We start from the raw sequence: 20,410 nt of genomic DNA, 5'->3' as shown, positions 1-20,410 counted from the left end.
CAGATAATTGGTCAAACTCTTCACCTGGGAGCCTGGCTCTATGAGCTCAAGATTTATTTGCTCTAACAAATTCGTCTGAACCCCTTCCTGGTCACCGTCCTGGATCTGGTCGGGCCGATCAATAATCTAATATTGGGCAGGTCTGATACGACGACTGTACAGAGGAGCACAATGATATTTGCTGTTGAGGAATTTTCAGATGGCTGGTCCGGATTTGGAACTGGGTTATATCTAGGTGGCCACCCGAGATTTGTGAAACTCTCACTGTGCTAATCTGTTCTAGTCCTGTCCTACTGTACTGTGATTGGCTGGTTATCGTTGCCTTAGCAGCATGTTTTCATGATTGACAGAAAGCCTTTCTAATGTTGTGGAAGGGTCTATTTTAACCATACACCATGATCTTTTCCTAAACCTACCCAAGTATGGTTTGGGCAAAAGCATAACCAAACTGAGACTGAAAACTGGAAATCATTTTTAAAAAAGTGAAAATAATAAATCAACTAATACTAAAATCTCTACTTCCCTTCTAGACATGACCGTTATGTGTTTTCTGTTGAATCCACCATCACGTCAGTATTAAATAAAACAACTGCACTTAAATTTTTAGGTAATAAAAATGTGGCTGCTGGTCAGAATCTGGTAAGTTTAATTTACCAATTAGGCTATGTGACACATTCCATTGCTTTTATTACTTGTAGGTGTCTACAACTGCATCCAGAGACATCTCTTGACACCTCATGCACACTAATTTGCGACCAATGCCTCTGCTGATGAGGATCATGTGATATGAGAGAAAGCTCCAAAACATGTACTAAATGGACCTTGTAGTGAGAGTGGTCTCTTTAGTTCTATTTCCAAGGTCAGAAATGAATTTCAACAAAAAGTTTGTTGTCTTCTTTTAAAGCTTAATTGTCTTTTGAAAATGTTGCAAGTGAGTTTCTGACGTACAGAAGCTGAGAACAGTTTGATATGAATTATTATCTTGAGATTACAAAGCTTAATTTCTCTCTAGAAAACAAACCTGAGATTTTTTTGTGATAACGAGGCAATTAATTATGAGAAAATGACTGATATGACCGAACCTCGTAAACCCAGTCCTGAGTCCTGGGCCCAGTACAGTTCAGCTAATCTGCACTTCCTGTGCATCATTCAGGAATTATGAAGAGCACCTGGTCCCCTGATCTGGAGGCTAGCCCTCTACTCCAGCACTGTTTCACAGATCTAAGGAATGTGCTTCATATGAAGAGGTTTTGTTAAGCTTACTAATAACGATGATATCTTTTTGAAAACATGGCAGCTCTTATTTGATAAATGGATGACACTGACGAGGCTCCTGCTTGAATATCACCCTATACACTTGAAAATAAAACCATTTTTTACTACATTACACATTAAGTCAACTGGCAGTTTTTCTGTCTCAGTGGTGTCCTTTGGTTTGTTGCTTATTTTGATTTCTTTGTTTCTCTTTTCTTTTCTCCCATCATAACTCACTCTGCTTATGTTGTATGATATATTTTTTATTATCTCCTCAGTCTTTATTCCTGATAGTATCATTTAATTCCACTCCATACATCCACTCTAATGAAGAGCAGATAGAACGATTTGTCCACTTTCTATTCTGCTTTATCTTTTCATGTGCAACCAATATTATGTTGTAGGTTTGGACATTAAAGGCAAGGGCAAGAGGGGATGGGTGAAAGGAGATAACTGGGAGGAGGGACGTTCTTTTTGTTGTTGAAAAGTTGAATGGAAGTAAAAATATCTTGTTATAGTTGTCCAGACCAGTGTTTCCCAACCCTGGTCCTCAAGGCCCACTGTCCTGCATGTTTTAGATGTTTCTCTGCTCCAACACCTGATTCAAATGATCAGGTTGTTGTCAGGCTTCTGCAGAGGCTTGATGATGAGCTGATCATGTGAATCAGGTGTGTTTGAGCAGAGAAACATCTAAAACATGCAGGGCAGTGAGCTCTGAGGACCAGGGTTGGAAAACACTGGTCCAGACACTTTCTGCATGCACACATGGCTGTCCTGATCTCTGATAAACATTATCACTAATGTGAGGGAATGATCTTTTGTTTTCTTGTGATAACAGCTTGATAATTTCATTATAACAAGAAAACAAAAGTCATTTTCTCAAGATAACAAAACAATTAACTTGAGATAGTGGCATTGAAAAAAAATGCATGCATAGATGTTCTTGGATTCCTTACTGACAAGTGTTGACTTTGGAATATTATTGTATTATTGTGTCAAAAATCCGGCTTCAGCCCAGCACAGACACACACACACGTCTTCACTGAGAAGCACAGTCACAACTACACACCCACCGTACCGCCCTAAAAGAGACTGTAACACTGTCATCGCTGTTTCTTCTAAATGATGCATTTCCACAAACAAAAGTTTGCGCCTGGAGTGAAAACTTCTTTTGTTTCTTTCTGCTCCTCTACATTGTGAATCCATTATGAGCCTCGGCTCTGTTTGCTCCACGTCTCAGCTTTTAATCATGCTCAGTGCTCCTCCCATGAAACATTGATGCCCCGTGTTTCTGTCTGGTGATGAGAACGGCACAAAGCTAATATCAAACACGGAGTGAATTTTTCAGAGGGCCCAAGGATGAAGGAGAGCTGAGATTTTTATCCAAACTGCATCCTAGTGTTTACAGTGCCAAACATCACCTCCACGACCACATAACAAGCTAAAATGTTTTATTCTGCTGAAAGCATGAGGCTGCCCGGCAGCAGAGAATTTCTACAGCTCTCATCCCTTTAAAAACAACACCTTTGTGGTTTAAACTATTTGGTTCTCTTCTGTTTGGGCGTAACTGTTGGACCGTTTGTGTTTGACCAATGGAAAACAGGGTTTGTCTGGTTATTCGTTGCACTTTAAGATCCTTTCTTTTCAAACAGATCAAGGACAGATTTTTTGAAGAACAAAAGAAGTTTAGCATTCTTAGTTTTGTCAGATCCTTTAAGGGTAACAACCTGGTCCCTATTTTCTCATGTTGTTGTGTCTAAGTGGCTCATGGGGAGAACAATATTTAAAACTGGTCCAGTATTGAGGGAGAACGCTGCAGACGAAACAAAGCTACAGTGTATTCCCTGCAGGCAACTGTGCACCATCAAAGTATGTCTCCTAACAGGGCTTGTTTTTGTCACTGACAGGCTCAAGATTGTTATTCTAAATGTCTGACAACATTATGAAAAGGACTCCTACAGAGACAGACCTTTTTTTTAAATAGTAACAAACTTTTTTGTTTAACTTTAACACCTTTGGTCAAAGCCACCTCCATTAACAAATCCCTCATTTTAACATCATCCTCATCATTTTCATTCAAATTGGTTGTCTGGTTGAAATAAACCCTTATTTCACCATGTAAGATGTGAAAATATTGTGAGAGGTGGTGAATAAAAGGTTTATTTTGACAAATCAACCAGGGTCTGTGATTGTTGAAGCAGTGGAAAGATGAAGCAAGATGATTTTGGTGACTTCTGCTTTCATTCTATCTATCAAGTTTGAATGAAGATGATGATGACAGTCTTGTAAATGGAGTTTGGTTAGTGTGGCGAGAGCCTTTGTCTACCTCTGTAAGGATCATTTCCATAATGTTGTCAGCACCTAGAATAACAGTCTGAGCCTGTCAGTGGCAAAACCAAACACTTTTAGTGCCTGTATTTTGATGTTGTATCCCTGGAGGGATGACATTATAGCTTAGTTTTGCTTCTGCTGGCCGCAACACTGTCCCTCAATACAGGACCAATTTAAAAATTCTTGTCCCTATTAGTCACTTAGACACATAAACATGAGAAGATAGGGTCTGGGTTGAAAAACACTGAAGTCATGTATTGTTCTTTAAAAAGACTTTGTTGAATACAACTCTTCAGTTTAGCATTTATCTCTGCTTTTATCTCACAAGACAAAAAATGAGATCTTGTGGAAGGATTAAAATAAAATGAAAATGTGGATGTAAATGTTTGATGTCGTCACAGATGCGTGAGAGAATATTCACCTTCATGTGTCGTCGCCTCCGTCTGAAGCGCAGCAGCTCCTTATGTTGGCGGGCGATGAAGTTGACAGCGGCGTACTCCAGCAGGGCAGAGAACACAAACAGCAGACATACGGCCATCCAGATATCGATGGCTTTTACATAGGACACCTGTAGAGAGGTGAGAAAGTGGTCTGGGTTGTTGTATCATCAGATTTCCTCAAGTAGTGGAGCCCTAAAGTCTCTCATCATAACCTCTACTATTGTCTTTGATTATTTTGGCAGATATATATGCATATTTTGCTCACTGGATTAAAGAGATAGTTCATCTGAAAATGAAACTTCAGTCATTATGCTCACCCTCATGCAGATTGGGGGTCAGGTTTATTTTGTTAGCCTGGAAAACTCTGCTGGAGTTTCACAGGATAACAGTGTTGCAGAATCTCCCAAACAATGGAAGTGAATGGCAAACATACAAACATAAAATGCCTCCATAGTGCTTGTCAGATGTAATCCAAGTCTCCTAAAGCCCTGACAAGCTATTTGCACACCGTCACAACAGACACACACAGTTCAGACAGTGTGCATGTGTGCTTGAATGTAGCTCCAAGCTAAGGATCTACAGTGAAGATTCAGGCTAAAGACATGGTGCAAATGACATTTTTTTAGTCAATTTGGTATGTTGGGAATGTGAGAAACTGTAATGTATTACAATGTCAATAATTAGAGTAGATATTAGAAATGATAAATTAATACTTCATGCCACCTCTGTATAAGTCAATGTCCTGCTTGGGCCAGCCTAGTCAAAAAAGTCTGGACATGCCCCTGCTGCCATCTACTGTAGGTAATACATAGACAATGGGTAAGTACCTCATACAACCCCACTTCAAGTAATCTGAACCATCAGTGACAGCCAGATGGAAAAAAGGCCACAACACAAAATACAATCAGCACACAAAACCAGTCGATTTTACATGCACAGAGTTTGGTGTGATGTGAGATGGACAGAGTAAGGTCTGTCCAGATAATAAAGGCTAAATGAAGTCTGGTTGGATCACTGTCTGATTGCTATCTGCCCGCCATGTACCATTATTCAAGTGCATTCACCCCGGCCTGTCATTACAACTCTCCATCTCCACACGCAATTACAGCGTGCAGCCTGAGAGGGAGATCCCTGCTCTGTCACAGAGAGAGAAAACCCACAATCAGCCATTTAAAATCCAATTAAACTATGACTTTAGATCACTTTCACAAACACAAAATGCTTATCATCGCCACTCGGCCTTGTTATGATTCGTGCTCATTTGCAGCGAGTGTGATGCTTATGAAAACATTTATCTTCGAATGCCCGACTGACTAACCACCCCTACCAGAGCTGCTGTGAGCCGCTGAGGCCTAAACGGTCAACTGGTTCACTTGGTTTGATGGCCATCCAGGCAGAGAGAGAGAGGAACAGGGAGAGAAAGATAGAAGAAAAGAAGGAGGATTCTTATATTATCTCGGAGAGATGACGATTTTTAAAAACAGATTTGAAATGCATTTAGGAAGCCAAAGCATTCTAAGTTAGGAGAAGCAGAGAGAGGCACCAGCACAGATGCTATGCAATGAACTGTTGTGGACACAGTCAGCAACAAAAGGTATTTTAGACACTTTAATAAATTCCAATTAAAAAAATCAATAACAGTTTAAGTGAACACTATATTTAGAACATTTGTACTGCTTTACCTTGCCACTAAACAGCCTTTTCTGAGGGAAAACCTCAGATGTAGCTCTCTCCAAACCAACCAAAGTCCATTGGGGAAATCAGTAAACCTCACAGCACACAGGAGTTGCTGGTCTACTGCTGCCTCAATTATTCATTTATTTGTGTCATTGTATGACTTTGGTGTTTTAAAAGGTTAATTTGGATTTACCAAAATCACACAATAACACAAACAAACTAGGGGATAAATGCAATGACAGAAAAGAAACAGCTCTGTTCTGCAAAGTAAAATTACTGATTTCTCCTATGGAGTTTGGTTGGTGTATAGACTGATATTTGGCTCAGAAAGCTGTCAGAAAAGGCTGTCTAGTGCCAAGGTAAAGCAGTGAAAATATTCTAAATATAGCGCACACTTAAACTGATTCTTTTAGATGGACTTTTTTTTAATGAGCATCCTCAAAAACACTTTTGAAGTTTTTGCTCAAAGAGAAAGGCCTTCTCTTCTCTTTTCCTCCCAACTATCATTTACCTTGAATTGAAAACCTTTTTATACAAATAAAGTAAGTAATATTTAGTTTTGAATGCTGTATGTATGGCTTCAAACGCAGATTCAGAAAATGAGGTAAAGAATTCTACATTACCATAACAGCATCATAAATATGTTAAACAACCATTCAAATGCTCCCTTTCCTTCCTGTAAAACATTAACTCTGTACAACTAACAAAATACATCATTCTCTGAACAGTGGTTGAAAGGCATTCTGGGAAAGTGAACCACTAAGTAGAGTAAATGAGGCAGACGGAGGGAGAGTGGATACACTAAATTGGACGTTATGTCTGTAAACAGTCTATTTCCTGGTGCCCTGTTTGTTTTACTGCCAATTTGTAGCTTTATAACTTTCTGTAGCAATGTTTATGATCAGAAATAAGATGAAATAAGCTTTTTTCTTCACTTTGGTCATTAAATTGCACTTTGATTTAGTCTTCACAAGATCTTAAAAATCAAAAAAAGAGGTAGAAAAAAGCCTCAAACTATAATCACACACTGTTTGGATATACTTCTGCTGATATTTAGAATCTTGTGAGTTGATATTCAAATTTGTATTAACATCAGTGGAGAAAGCCTTGATTTATGAGTTTGGGGTTATTAAAAAATTATGTGCAAAGTTGGAAAACAAGTTAGATTAACACAGTCAGTGACAGCTGACAATCTGCATTAACTACAAAAATATAAATATTGAAGGTAGGCAGCTGTATGACTGGAACCAGGCAGATGGAGCTAAGACAAAGTGAGCTCCAGCAGGCTGGGCTCTTCTCTGCCTGCTTCTGTCCTGTATGAGGCTGACAACCTCTGACAGACAAACTGACCAGCAGCAGCTGACTGAACTGCAGTTACTGAACTCACACTTCACAGGACAATATTCATAGAAGATCTGAAGAACTGAATTGAATCAATGTTGTTTTCCATTTTAAGTCTTTTTGCAAATGTCTTAAATATAGCATAAGCTCAGAAATGTGTTCCTATTCTTACATATTTTGGGTTCTGAATGACTAATAGGTACAAAATGTTTTGGAACTGGTCTAGTAGATAGCCTTAACAAGCAATAAAGCAAGCAGCAAGCGGTTAATCCGACTAACCTCTGCTGCCTGCATCTCCAAAACAGTTTTTCTGTTTGTGCAAAAAAGTTTTCATTTCAAGGTAAATGATAGTTTGGGGAAAAGAAGACAAGTCCCTTTTCTGCATGCAAAAACTTTAAAAATCCATTTTTGTTTCTGAGGATGCCCATTCTTAAAGGGATAGTATTATGTACAGCAAAAGTAATAAACTGCTGTGGGCAGGGTCAGCAACAAAAGGTATTTAGACACCTCAAAACCATCCTCCTAAAAAAATCTATTTCAGTTTAAGTGTACACTGTATTTGAAATATCAAGTCACTGCTTTACCTTGCTGCTAGACAGTCTTCTTGAGAGGAAACTGTGCTGTTATATAAGCCAGATATTGCGCTCTCTGAACCAACCAAACTCCACAGGAGAAATTGGTAAATTTACCTTGCAGAACAGAAAGAAGTTGATGGTCTGCGGCTGCCTTTATCTGTTAGTTTGTTTGTGTTGATGTGTGACTTTGGTGAATCAAAATTAACCTTTTAAAACACCAAAATCACATCATAACACAAACAAACTAACTGATTGGTACAACAGTAGAGCAGAAACTCATGTGTGCTGCGAAGTAAAATGACTGATTTTACCTATGGAGTTTGGTTGGTTTGGAGAGAGCGATATTTGGCTCATTTAACAATGTTTTCCCATCAGAAAAAAGCTGTCTGATGGCAAAGTAAAGCAGTGAGTAATATTATAAATATAGTGTACACTGATTTTTTCTATGTGGACCTTACTGTAGCTAACATACTGACTAACCACTTCAAATAATGCTAAGTATCACTTTAATATCATCCGCTTTGCTGAATAATTCTCAAACACAGACAAAAATCAAATAATTCTTCTTTCAATCCTAATCTGTTTTCTCCTTTCTTGTCTCCTTTCCTTGCCTCCTCTCTTTCCTTGCCTGACACGGCACAGCTCTCCTCTGTAGCATGTGAAAAGAGCTGTATGTTTAGGTATGTGTGTCCGCTATCAATCACACACACACTCACACCTTCGGATGTATGTGTGTGTGTGTGTGTGTGTGAGAGAGCAGTATGCCCACCTAAGCTCAGCTGTGCTGTGTGATCATTATTGTGACAGCTGAACTGCAGAGGAATCACGGTTCACTTGTTCAATTTTTAGAGCGCATGAAGCACCTAATGTCAACAAACACAGAGTGAGTGAGTGAGTGAGTGTGTGTGTGTGTGTGTGTGTGTGTGTGTGTGTGTGTGTGTGTGTGTGTGTGTGTGTGTGTGTGTGTGTGTGTGTGTGTGTCTGTGTGTCTGTGTGTGTCTGTGTGTTTTGGGGATTACAGCTTCCCTGGACATAATTATACAATCCTACTGGCTCACGCAAAGTCTGACTGTTTTTTTTCTCCCCCTTAATCTGAAAATCCCTCACAGGAAAAGATTTCTTTCAGTTTTTAAGTTATTTTTCTCATCTTTGTTTCCTTGAACTTCCTCTGTTTAATGTCTCGTTTTCATTCTTCTCCTGCCCCTCATTTCTCTCTCTCATCCCTCCATCTGTCTGCCTCTTTTCTACCCTTTTCCCTTTACTATAACACATTTATCAGTGAAAATGGCATTTTCTATCTCTCCCCTGTTCTTTTCATCCTCTCTTCTTCTTCTTACTCTTGTCTTTTATCTGTATGTCTTTATTTTTCTTTCTTTCATTTCCTCTGTCCTTGTTTTAAATTCTTCAGCTGAAGCTGTTACTCTCTGTTTATCTCCCCCATTTCTCCTCCATAATCATCCCTTTCTTTTCATTCTCTTGCAGTTTACTTTTGTTTTAAATTTCAACCAGTGTACAGAAACATCTGCCATACTCAAAGTTTATACATCACACCAGCAACACATCATCCAGTCCCCGATCATGGTTTCATATAATGAGAGAGATAGGAAAATGCTGAAAATCTGCTGCCTGGCAGGTTGTAAAACAAATAGACATAGAAATCCATCACAATCTCTGGTTCTCCATCCCTCCTGGAGAGGACAGGGATCCCAAAGGAGGAGCAGTAAGAACGTCTGAGCCTCCAGACAACACTGTTTTTTTTATTTTAACAGCAATGTTAATTCATTTCTGACAATAAATATGAATTCAGAGCTTCCAGAGCTTTCACATTGAGATTCGAGGCACAGCTGAATGATGCTGGAGTTCAGTCATAACATTACAGTACAGCAGCATCAGTCTTCTCTAAATCTCAGGTTTTGTTATTTACAGACAAGACTTACCCTTATGATACCTGGTAATTCAGAATTAGCAGTGTCTGGTTATAACTTTACTGAAATGCTCAAAACGTAGGCTATTATTGTCTAATTCTAATAACTGTTCATTTTAAATGATTAAAAGATTACAATTTATTTTACAATCAATTTATACAAGTTGATACATGAGGAAGTAACCACAGCCGGGAGATTAGCAGTGTAGTAAACAATGCAACACCCACAGCTAATGCTAGAAAACTTATAAAGGCTAAATAAGCTCTTGTTGCTGGTGTCTGAAAGGGAACTACATGAAATAATTGAATTATTTCAGACCAAGTCAATCAAGCCATCTTGCCCTTTAAACTGTTAACTCTCATGGGTCAGATGTTTTACAATTAAGTGTCATGTAAATAGAATTTTGAGGAATGCTGTGTAGATTCTAGACTTGCCTGTAGTTTCTATTCAACTGTTGTTTGTTTTATTTGATAAACGTGTGTAAAGAACAAGCCTTGTGTGGTGTTCATGGTTTGTTCCTCACTCAATGTTTGCAGATCTGGTGGACCCACATTATTTGGCTTATAAACCACAACAGCCAGAACATGTGGAAAAAACATGACTTTCTTGAGCTAATCAATGTGAATGAATGAAACAAGGTTCTTCATCAATATGGATGTTTATTTCTCAGGGCTGTTGAATCCATTCATGCCAGCCAATACAACACGAGGGACAGTTTTACTCTTTTTGTATGTTCTTCACAGAAACTGAGCCAAGGCCAGTGAGTCTCAGGTTGAAAAAGCAATTAATCACATGGTTTTTCTTTTAGTAAACACTGAAAATGAGTCCACAGACCCAAACACCACACAAGGGTTGTTATTTTCCTTGGTATCCTGTTCTTGTGCTATTTACTTTGTCTGTCAAAGCACTTTGTAAACTCTGTTTTTAAAGGTGCTATATAAATAAAGTTATTATTATTATTATTAACTGTACAGAAGCACTTTCTATGCTGTGTTAGTGCTACGTTGTAGGCAAGCCTGTATGGAGTAAAATGTGTGCTTATATTTTTGTTGAGGTGGACATCAATCAACTCCTCTCTGTGGTGTGGAGAACATTAGATGAGAAACAGAGAGTTTTTCTGATGCCCACCCACTGTATTTTTTCTGGCTATGCTAGTGTTGTTAATACTCAAGATCATAAAATAAGAATTAGACATGTCTAACATGACATGAATGCATACAGGCTTGTCAAAACTATAATGAAAAAACACGTCAAATTGCATTAGAAACAAGAAGATCTGTCTTTTTTTAATACCCACAAGAGGGGGCGTGGCCATTGCTTTTTTAAAAATATATTTCTTTGCTGTAAATTTTGTTGACAATTAACAAAGTGGTTAATGAAAACTTTACAAAGTTTATTTTAAAAATCAACAGCACAGATGTATCACTATTTAAAAGGGGTGTCACAATATGTTAAATGTCCTGACAAGTTATGAGAAGTTCTATCTGTCATCATGCTGGTTGACCACTGGCTATGAACTTATTCAACTGCTAACTGAATTGTCGGAACAGTTTGATATTTTTGGAATTAGACCTATTTATTCCCACACTCAGCGTCAGATGAGTAGATCGATACCACTCTCATGTCTCAGCGTTAAGTATTGTATGGTCCAGATTAAATCTGCCCACTGTAGCAGTTTTTCACTTGAACAGCGATCAATCTAATCAGCACCACGTGCAAAACTACTGCTGTTCTCTAGCTATTGTCAAAGTGATGCTAGATTCAGGTGGATACGTTGGTCTGGTGATTGGTTAGGGAAAATTAAATCCCCCTCTCACAGAAATCGGTTAAAGTGGAGGCAGTGTCAGACTGAAGATAGGAGGATGGAGCTGGAGTCAGGAGATGATTAGCCTAGCTTAGCATAAAGAATGCCAGCAGGGGGAACAGTTAGCCTGGCTCTGTCCAAAGTTACCAATACCTTTAAGCCTCTACACCCCAGCAGAGTTCCATAATGTTGCTGCAGTTCACTGCGAATCCTCACTGTTTGGTTCAACACATTTCTAAAAACACCAGACAAACCACACTAAAACTGCTGTAAACAGCTGTGATAGAATGAATCTCAGTCCACCCAAAAAAAAAGAAAGAAACTTCAGGTCAATTTTAGAATGAATATGATCCACAACATTCATCTCTGTTTTCTGTCTGGGTCAGAGTCCGGAGTGTGACAACAACTCATCCTTCAGTGGATAGTGTTGGGCTTTCAAAGTAACAGATATGTCCTACACTTAACTCCACGCAGCTCTGTTATAAGAACAAACAACAGTCATATAGCAGTAGGCAGTATTTGTGGAAACTTATGAGAAAAATTGCTGAATTTATATGTGGAAAAGTCATCCCTCAGTCAGTCGTCCCAACCGACTCCTCTTCTTCTCACCCCACCCTTTAGCCAGTCCTCTCTCCACTGCGCTCAGTGCTGGAGAAAAGTCTGGCTGCACACATACACATTCAGCTATAGAGGAAAAAATGCGCTGCCTTGTTTGCATTTCTTTAAACTAATATAAACGCCCGGGATGCAGGTGCTGATGCAAAATATATCCAATGGGGAACTCATTTTGGTGGAACATTTGCATATCGGGAGGCGAGCTCTGGCATTAAAATTATTACATCACCAAGAGAAAAGCTGACAGCTGTTAGCTTGCTTACGTCTGTACCATTAGCATCCAAGATGCTAATTTGCTGTTTTTAGCATGTAGGTTGCAAGTATGCGGCTGTTTCTGTTTTCTGAGGATTTTTAATGTAGATAGTGTAGTAACAGTCATGATGCTGCTTGAGGCAAGCGGCCAATGGCAGGACTTATAGTGTAGGTAGTGTTCTGGCAACTTATATGAGAAAAATCACTTAATTTATATGTGGAAGAGTCACAACCCGGTTAGTTGTCCCTACCAACTCCATGTAGCACTTCACCGCCCGATGACAGCATCTGCCACGGGCAGTAAGGAGGAGGGGAGGTCCTGCTGTTTAACAGTGGAAACCCCACACATCTCAGCATTATGATGAATTTATCCACCCCTGGTCATTGATTAAAACTTGAAGTATCTACAACACAAAGCTCAGGATGGCTGTTCACAGGCTCTCTAGGGTGCTATGGTGTCAAAAGGATTAAAGCCAGTGTGTAGGTTTTAGTGGTAACATTGCACAATGCAACTAACTTGACTCACGTTCCCCTTCCAAGTATGTAGGAGAACGTACGGTAGCTGCAAAACTCACAAAGACGCTACTTCTGCGCTACTGCAGAAAGATGGAAGAGGACCTGGGAGGTCTGTAGATATAAAGGGCTCATTCTCAGCGTAATAAAAACACAACAATTCTTATTTTCAGGTAATTATACACTAATGAAAGCATACTTATGAATATTATATTCTATTTCTGCCATATTGTGCCAATAACCCCCCTACATCTGACACAGTGAACATTGAAAGCTGTTTAATTATCACTCTGTGCCTTTTGTTTGACCCAGACACAAACAGTCATGTAAAAACGTCTTTTTGTGATTTCAGTAGTTTAGGAGTCACAGAGGCAATTAGCAGAGATGCTGCACAGATGTACTTGGCAGTTAGTATAGTATAGTATGTAATAGTTACACTATGTGTTTTTACAAACTCTAAAAATACAATTTTTATACAAAGTTATTGTGGAACAGCAGCTGATGTGATTCTTTGTTTATACAAATGTCATTGAAAAGAGCGTTTGATTTGTCCTCACCTTGGGCAGGGAGGCTCTGGAACCGGAGCTCTGCGTGGTCATGGTCAGCACAGTGGTGATGCCCAGACCAACCCGGGCAGGCGCAGCGTCCATGTTGATCCAGAAGGAAACCCAGGACAGGATGACGATGAGCAGCGAGGGGATGTACATCTGGATCAGGTAGTAACCCATCTGACGCTCCAGATGGAAACGAGCCTCGATACAGGTGAATTTACCTGGAGGAGGAGGAGGAGGAGGAGGAGGAGGAGGAGGAGGAGGAGGAGGAGGAAAGGGCAGAGGAGGGCAATGAGGAAAAGGGAGACAAAGGTAGAAGCTCCATAAAAATGCATAACATTTCCAAATATTTTAAGCACTTTAAAAAAATAAGAGCCTTCATATACACACTATAAATTGTGGATTATGAAGTTATTGTTACCATTGACTTTGTCACTGCCTTTTTCCTCTATCTTTTCCCAAATTTTTATTTGTTTATTTATTTCATTTCTTCATTTTGTTTTATTTTGTTTTGTTTTGTAAAGTTCTCAGTATATATTTTTGGTGTTGTTTTCTTTTCTTTCTGTTATTTGCTCCTTTTCCTGTCACTTTTGTTGTCTTTATTAGGTGTATAAGGGTGGAGGGATGCAAGAAGAAAACTCAGTGTACCTTGTTATGGTTGTATGATATGGTGCTGGCTCATATGGTACACTCGTTGGAAATAAAAAGATGTTGGGGAAAAAAAAAGCAAAAAGAAGCTGGAGGAAGGAGAGGATGTGAGGTAGATGACAAGAAAACGAGCTGGGAGTGATCTGATGGAAAAAGGCTTTGTTACATTGAATTTACCCACTTGAGTGGAATGACAGAAAAATACAGAGTAGAGAAAGAAAACTGTGATGAAATAATCTAACCATTAAAACTTAAAACCATTACAGTGTGAATATTACTTTATTTAATTGCCATTACTACTTTTTATACTTAGTTTACTTTTGTACTTAACTTACTTCTTCTTACTTCTATTATTATATTAGTCACTGTTTCTTTGTATTTTATGTATGCATTTTATATATATAGTATATATTACCTATATATTGTCTCTGTAAATAAAAATTCACAAGTGGTCTTGATTTCCTGAATTAAAATCCAAATAATTAATTAATTAGATGGTAGGTAGGGGAGACCAGGGACTGTTGTAACACTTTTTGTCTAAGCACCTATAACTCACTGATTTTTTGTATTAAAGCTCTCAGATTTTGAAACAAAGTACCTTTACTTATAACAAACAGCAATGTTTATATTTTTTTTGTTTTTGTATTTGTACTTGCTTCTAGCCTTTTCCCATAGGATATGATATTTTTCTAGGTGGAAACATGTTATTAATAATGTTAAGATTTTTATAATCTTATAAGATACATTAAAGCGTTTCTCGCTCTGAGTAATTCTAGATGAATCTAAAATTTAAATCAGATCTCTGATAGTCATTATCCTACAGAAAAATACTTCTGTGAATATATGCAATCATTACAGTTTATGACACACAATGGCTGTATATTGTAAATATAAAATAGATTTGACAAAATTTACAAGTTTGTTTTATTTCATTTTTTACTAATAGAATTAATGGATTAATCTCTTAGTCTGTATTCATCATGAGAGATAATAGAGTTTGGAAGTCAAAGGTCAAACTGACTACTTACTGCCATCTGAGTAGTTCTGGAATTCTGGCCCCTCTAGTGTTAAAAATCATGGTTAATGGTGATTATGCTGATTTTATAAACAAAAATCATCTTCAAACATATGTAGACATGCTGGGGTTCCCTTCAAAAGTTCAGTGAGCCAATTTCAGAAAGATCAGACTTGTGTCTGAGGAAATAACTAAGGCAGGAGAAGAGCTATTGTTGTCTTAACTAAACTCTGAGCATTAAATATTTATGTTTGAGAAAGTTAAAAGCAAATCAGGGTTTACAATGAGTGAAAAAAGCTCCTAATATTCCATCTTATTGAAATCTATTCTGATGCTCTGATGTTTAAAAGGACCAGAAAGAGACGCAGCCTCCAAAGAGGATATTATTTTGTAATGAGAAGCTCCGTGATACATGCGGCTTCAAAGATATTCACTTATATATTCATGGAGCCAATCATTTTGTCTCAGTAGGTGTCCTGTTTTTCTACATGAATATCTCATTTGAAAATGAGTGAATTTGCAGCACATCAAGCAAAAGAGGTTGATTCCAGGAAAGAGAAATAATAATGCTGGTTGATGTTTAAACTACTTAAAAGCAAAATGTTCTTTCATCAGTTTCCCTGCGGCAGAGCAGTTCCATTAGCAGTGAGGAGTGTTTCTGAACTCCCCATTATCTTCATCTGAACAGTCACATTATCTAAACACTGACACAGCCACGTCCCCTGGAAAAAACAGGTGGAAATGATGAGACGGAGGGGAAAATTAAAGGAGTGATCCACAGAGATGAGGGAGGGAGGAAAGAGGGATCAGAGAAGTTGTCGGACTGGCAGTGAAAAGGAGGATAAGCCGGAGAGGGAAACAGAGGGGGACTGAAAAGACTGAAGACAAAGTTGACAGCTTGGAGACAAAATGTCATCTTCCTTCGGTGCTCGCGCTAAGCCAAAGTGTAAATCATGAGCGGAAAATCAGAGAGACACAAATGCTCGGCTTTGCCGAATATCAAATGAAACCAAACATGTTAAATATTTGAAAACAAACACAGGAGGTGTTTGGGGATTTATGCTGCTGGTTACTTGTTGCAGCAGCAGCCTGTCGCAGAGTGTCTGAGAGGTGCTTCAGAGGAGCGTGTAGCACTGCAGGAAGAGTGAAGACGCAACACAACACATTGAAGTTACTGCTTCGTCCTCAGTCGTAAAACAGACAATCCTTCTGTGTGGTGCCGCTAAATTATTCATGAGCAAAATCTTTATTTGACTCATTAAAATTATATTGCTGGCATGACTTTTATTTAGACAAGCTTGCACTGCTGGGTACTGCAAAAATCACAAGTATGGCTACAATTAACACTTATATTCACTATTAATGAATGTGTAGATTATTTTCCTGATAGCCAATTGGTTGTTTGGCCCATAAAATGTCAGAAAACAGTGAAAAATGTTGTTCCAAAAAGTAAAGATGTTTCCAAAAGCCCAAGATGACGTCCTGAAATATCTTGTTTAGTCCACAACTGAAAGACGTTTAGTTTACTGTCACAAAGAACTAAAGAAACCAGAATATACTGACATTTAAGGAGCTGAAATGAAAGAACACATTATAAAATGAATAATTCTTATATTCTCCAACTGTGACAATATGTACCAACCAAAACCACCAATTTAAAAAAAAAAACTTTTCAATATTTTGTTGACTAAAATGTGTGTCTATAGCATATGTCTCCGGCTGAATTTTGGTGATGGCTCATCTTCCCGAGCCTCCATAAGCTAGCTATGGATGCCAAAAAAAAAAAAAAAAAAAGCCTTCGGAGAAAAAATGGCTCTTTTGATCATAAAGGTTGCAGACCCCTGATCTAGGTTGACTCAGGCTGACTCAGCAGCTGTCAAACCAGGTAGTGACATGTTGACATTAGTCTGTCTCGCTGCTCCTCACAAAAAGTCACAATGCAGGCTTTTGTGGATGAGACTTCTTCCCTCATACAAGAAGCTTTATCAGTGTTACAGACTGGTGTGGAGTGATCATACTGTACCTGAACATATTAAACAGGTTGATGGTCAGAGTCCACAAGTCTCTCCTATGAGCACATTTTCATTCTGAGATTATGCCTCATTGTGAGTTTGTTAATTTATTATATATTTATATTTATATTATATTAATATAAATTTGTCAAGTAAGCTGTACTTAGTTGTACTTATGACAAATATTTCAACTTGAACTTTTACTTTGGTGTCACTTTCCTTTACCTTAGCGTCTTAACTTGAATTTGTTTCTTTATGCCTGTGCACAGCACAAACTGTGTCACTTCAGTTGAGAGTCTGGTGATGTACAGCTGTCTGCCAGCAGCTCCTTGTGTGGCTGTGAAGGGAAACTAACAGTGGATGTTTATGCTCGCAGTATGCTGCTGTAAAAGAGGAGCAGAGAGATCAGGAGGAATTGAGTCAGGAATTCCACCTCCTTCTCCTGATCTCTCTGCTCCTGTTTTACTACAATATGCAGGATGTATCTTGTAGGCAAAAATTTACAAGAAATGTATTTCAGTCTCTATTTTTGGTGCTCAACCCTCATTTCTTTTGGCTTTTCTGCACTGAAACTTCCAGCAATCACCTGCCAGACATTGCAGATGGGACTGTGACATTTACTCTCTTAGATTTTCTGCTGATACCAATGTGTTCTCATCCCAACTCATCACATACTGATGATGTCACCGGCCCTTAGAGTCTTATACTGCAGAAGTCACCCTTCGGCTGCAGTGTCTGATGGAAAGGGCACGAAACAGTTTAGGCAGAAGGTTTAAAGGTAGATTTAGGATAAAGGCATGTTTGATGTAACCGTGACTACAAAAGTCTTGTGACAAAAGTTAAGTGTCACTGAAGCAACTCACAACATGATAGTCACGTTATGTATGTAAGCCCCCCCGACACAATCAGTGGTAAAAATTTGTTGTATTGGCTGTCCCATCGTTTTTCTATGGAGAAGAGCGGTGGTGTCTGACTACACAGCACCGCTAATCTGCACTGCTCTGATCTGCCGCTCACTACTGCACTCAAAGTTCAAATTATTTGAACTTTGACCTTGTTTGCTGCTGACTTTTCATAGTGCAACCAATGAGATAATAGCTGTATGTGAGGATGCAGGCAGAAGAGACCACAGATGTGAGGAAGTGACACAAACAGAGGAGAGAGAGACCAATGGTCGAGTCTTGTATCAGGGTTCCCCAAACTCTATAACACAACATTAAAAACAGACAACAATCTTGCTAGTAAATGTAATGCATGGCGAAAAGTGAACAATCAGATTGAGTTATAAGATTTGTGAATCATATTGTTTATGAAGTTATCTAAATCCAGAGCTGAAGGTAGTTCAGCCAACCAGGCAGACAGGATGCAGCAGCTGCAGTGCTGTGCTTTACCTTTTTGCACCCTACTTTATGGGGAGTCCAGGACAAATTTCTTATTATGTGAAGGTCCCTTAGCTGAAACGTCACTCCATGCTTGTGACATGAAACACAAGTCATGAGAGGTACATGATGTTATGTACTGTACATGTTGGTTTCACATGGGACTCCAACCCTGATTGCCTGAGTAAAAGTCCTGTGCTTGTTTGCAGATGGGTACCATCCTTGTCTTTGTGAATCAAGGGGGTGAGATTTCGTTGGTACCTGACGAGTTGGGAGTGAGACCAGGCTACTGATACAGTTTGTGTTCCTGTAGGTGTCACTTTAAGGTGTAGTCTAAACATACACAGATTTTTAAAGAATAAAAAAAACAATCTCTATCCAGACAAGCTCAGTTTTAGAAATAATCTCTATCAATACTAACATGGCTAAAATATCTAAAAAAAAAAAAATGCAGCTCCTACAGCTTAATAAGAATCTTATCTGCTGAAAGATGTTTAAAATGACTGTAGCACACCTGTCACCTATGTGTGATGGTTTATCCTGTAAACCTCCAGGGCAGCTGTGTTTTATATCATCCTCAGAATTTGTAATTTGTAACTGATCTACATAATATTAATAACAAATGATCAGAGTTACAGTCTGATGTTACTCTAAAATATTCTATAGCCTACATTTTAATCCCCCTGACACTGACCCCTAACTCCCTTGCCCCCAGTTTTACCCATTCTCATCTGGTCACCCTATCCTGGATAATGTTTTTATGAAAGCATTGTCAACAGCATTGTGTTCTCGCCTTTCTTTTCCATCAAGTGCACTTTCACTGACCTTTTGTGTCGTTCAAATGTAGACAACATAACTTCTCTTTCAGGTACAGGTACAAACAGGACCCAGGATGACTAGAGGCTCATCCATGTGCTTCTAATGGGGAACTAATTGTTCAGTCAAACAAAGTTCCCCATTCTGTGGATGTAGTCTGTGGATTCAGCTCGGGGTTGTTTTACTTTGATGTTCAGTCAGTTGCTCCCCAGCACTGTGGTGTATCACGAGTTTGGTAGAAGTTGATGATAAGATCCATCAGTCTGGGCTCTGTGGATGGTATTTTGATGTTGTCAAGGGCAACGACGCACACTCTGATGTTACAAGCCAAAAACTACAGTTTCCATGTCCACATGACAACAATGAAAACAGAGCTTTTACTCATCTTCACCTTGGCAGGAGTTTTCCAAAAACTCCATTTTCAGTGACCTAAAATACCATTTGTGTGTGGATGAAAGGCCACAAGGGATTGGTTTTTAAAAATTACCAATGGCCTTGTCCACACAAACACATTTCTTGAAACCTTCCACCCTTTTCTTAAAACTTTAAAAACAACCCTAAATCTTCAAACTATATTCCCAAAACCTCTGACTCTCTTTTGGCAAAATCAAACAATTGCCTCAAAACCATTTGATCTCCTCTCAAACTCAAACACTGCTTTCAGATCCTTCACACAGCCAGTCAGTATAGAAACACTACTGAGCAGTCATTACACACCACATCAAAAAAAATGAGAAAACAGTGTTCAGGGCATGTAGCTACAGGAAAACATTTTAGTAACACTTCAGTTTCCAGGTCCCATAATTACATGGTAAATAGGTGGCAATTACCAAGTAATATATCTGAAATTTCTTAGACGTTACCCACAAAATACCCCCAAATATCATGGTTAACTATGTGATAATTAGCAAGAACCATTTTCCTGTAGTGGGTAACAATTACAAAGCAACATATTTGAAATTTCTGAGAAATTACCCACAAATTTCATGGTAAGTATGTGATAATTCACAAGCATCATTTTCATATGAATTATCACATACTTGCTATGAAATCTGGGGTTAATTTGTGGATAAATTCTGAGAAATTTCAAATATGTTACTTAACATCTATTTACCATGAAATTATGGGACCTGTAATTTGTAGCGTTACCAGCCTTTTTATTATGTTGAAAACGTATTTTGTGAGTGGCCTGTAGAAAATGTTTGCCTGCTATAGGGGTTTTCGCTCATAGATGTATCTGGATTCTACTCCAGTCATTTGGT

General features: G+C 38.6%; 1 protein-coding gene across 1 annotated transcript in view; it reads right to left on the bottom strand.

The window, feature by feature from the left end:
* The window catches only part of glra1 (glycine receptor, alpha 1), a 193,699-nt gene that overhangs the window by 32,925 nt on the left and 140,364 nt on the right, over positions 1-20,410 (bottom strand). The window contains exons 7-8 of the mRNA XM_084719810.1: positions 13,285-13,499; positions 4,007-4,153 (exon numbers count right to left, since the gene is read on the bottom strand). Coding sequence (XP_084575936.1) covers positions 4,007-4,153; positions 13,285-13,499 — 362 coding nt within the window. The remainder of the gene's footprint in view (positions 1-4,006; positions 4,154-13,284; positions 13,500-20,410) is intronic.

Source organism: Lutjanus erythropterus, chromosome 5 (genome assembly GCF_056507025.1).
Source record: "Lutjanus erythropterus isolate fLutEry1 chromosome 5, fLutEry1.hap2, whole genome shotgun sequence".
Taxonomy (NCBI): Eukaryota; Metazoa; Chordata; class Actinopteri; order Lutjaniformes; family Lutjanidae; genus Lutjanus; species Lutjanus erythropterus.
This window is presented reverse-complemented; position numbering and strand designations above follow the sequence as displayed.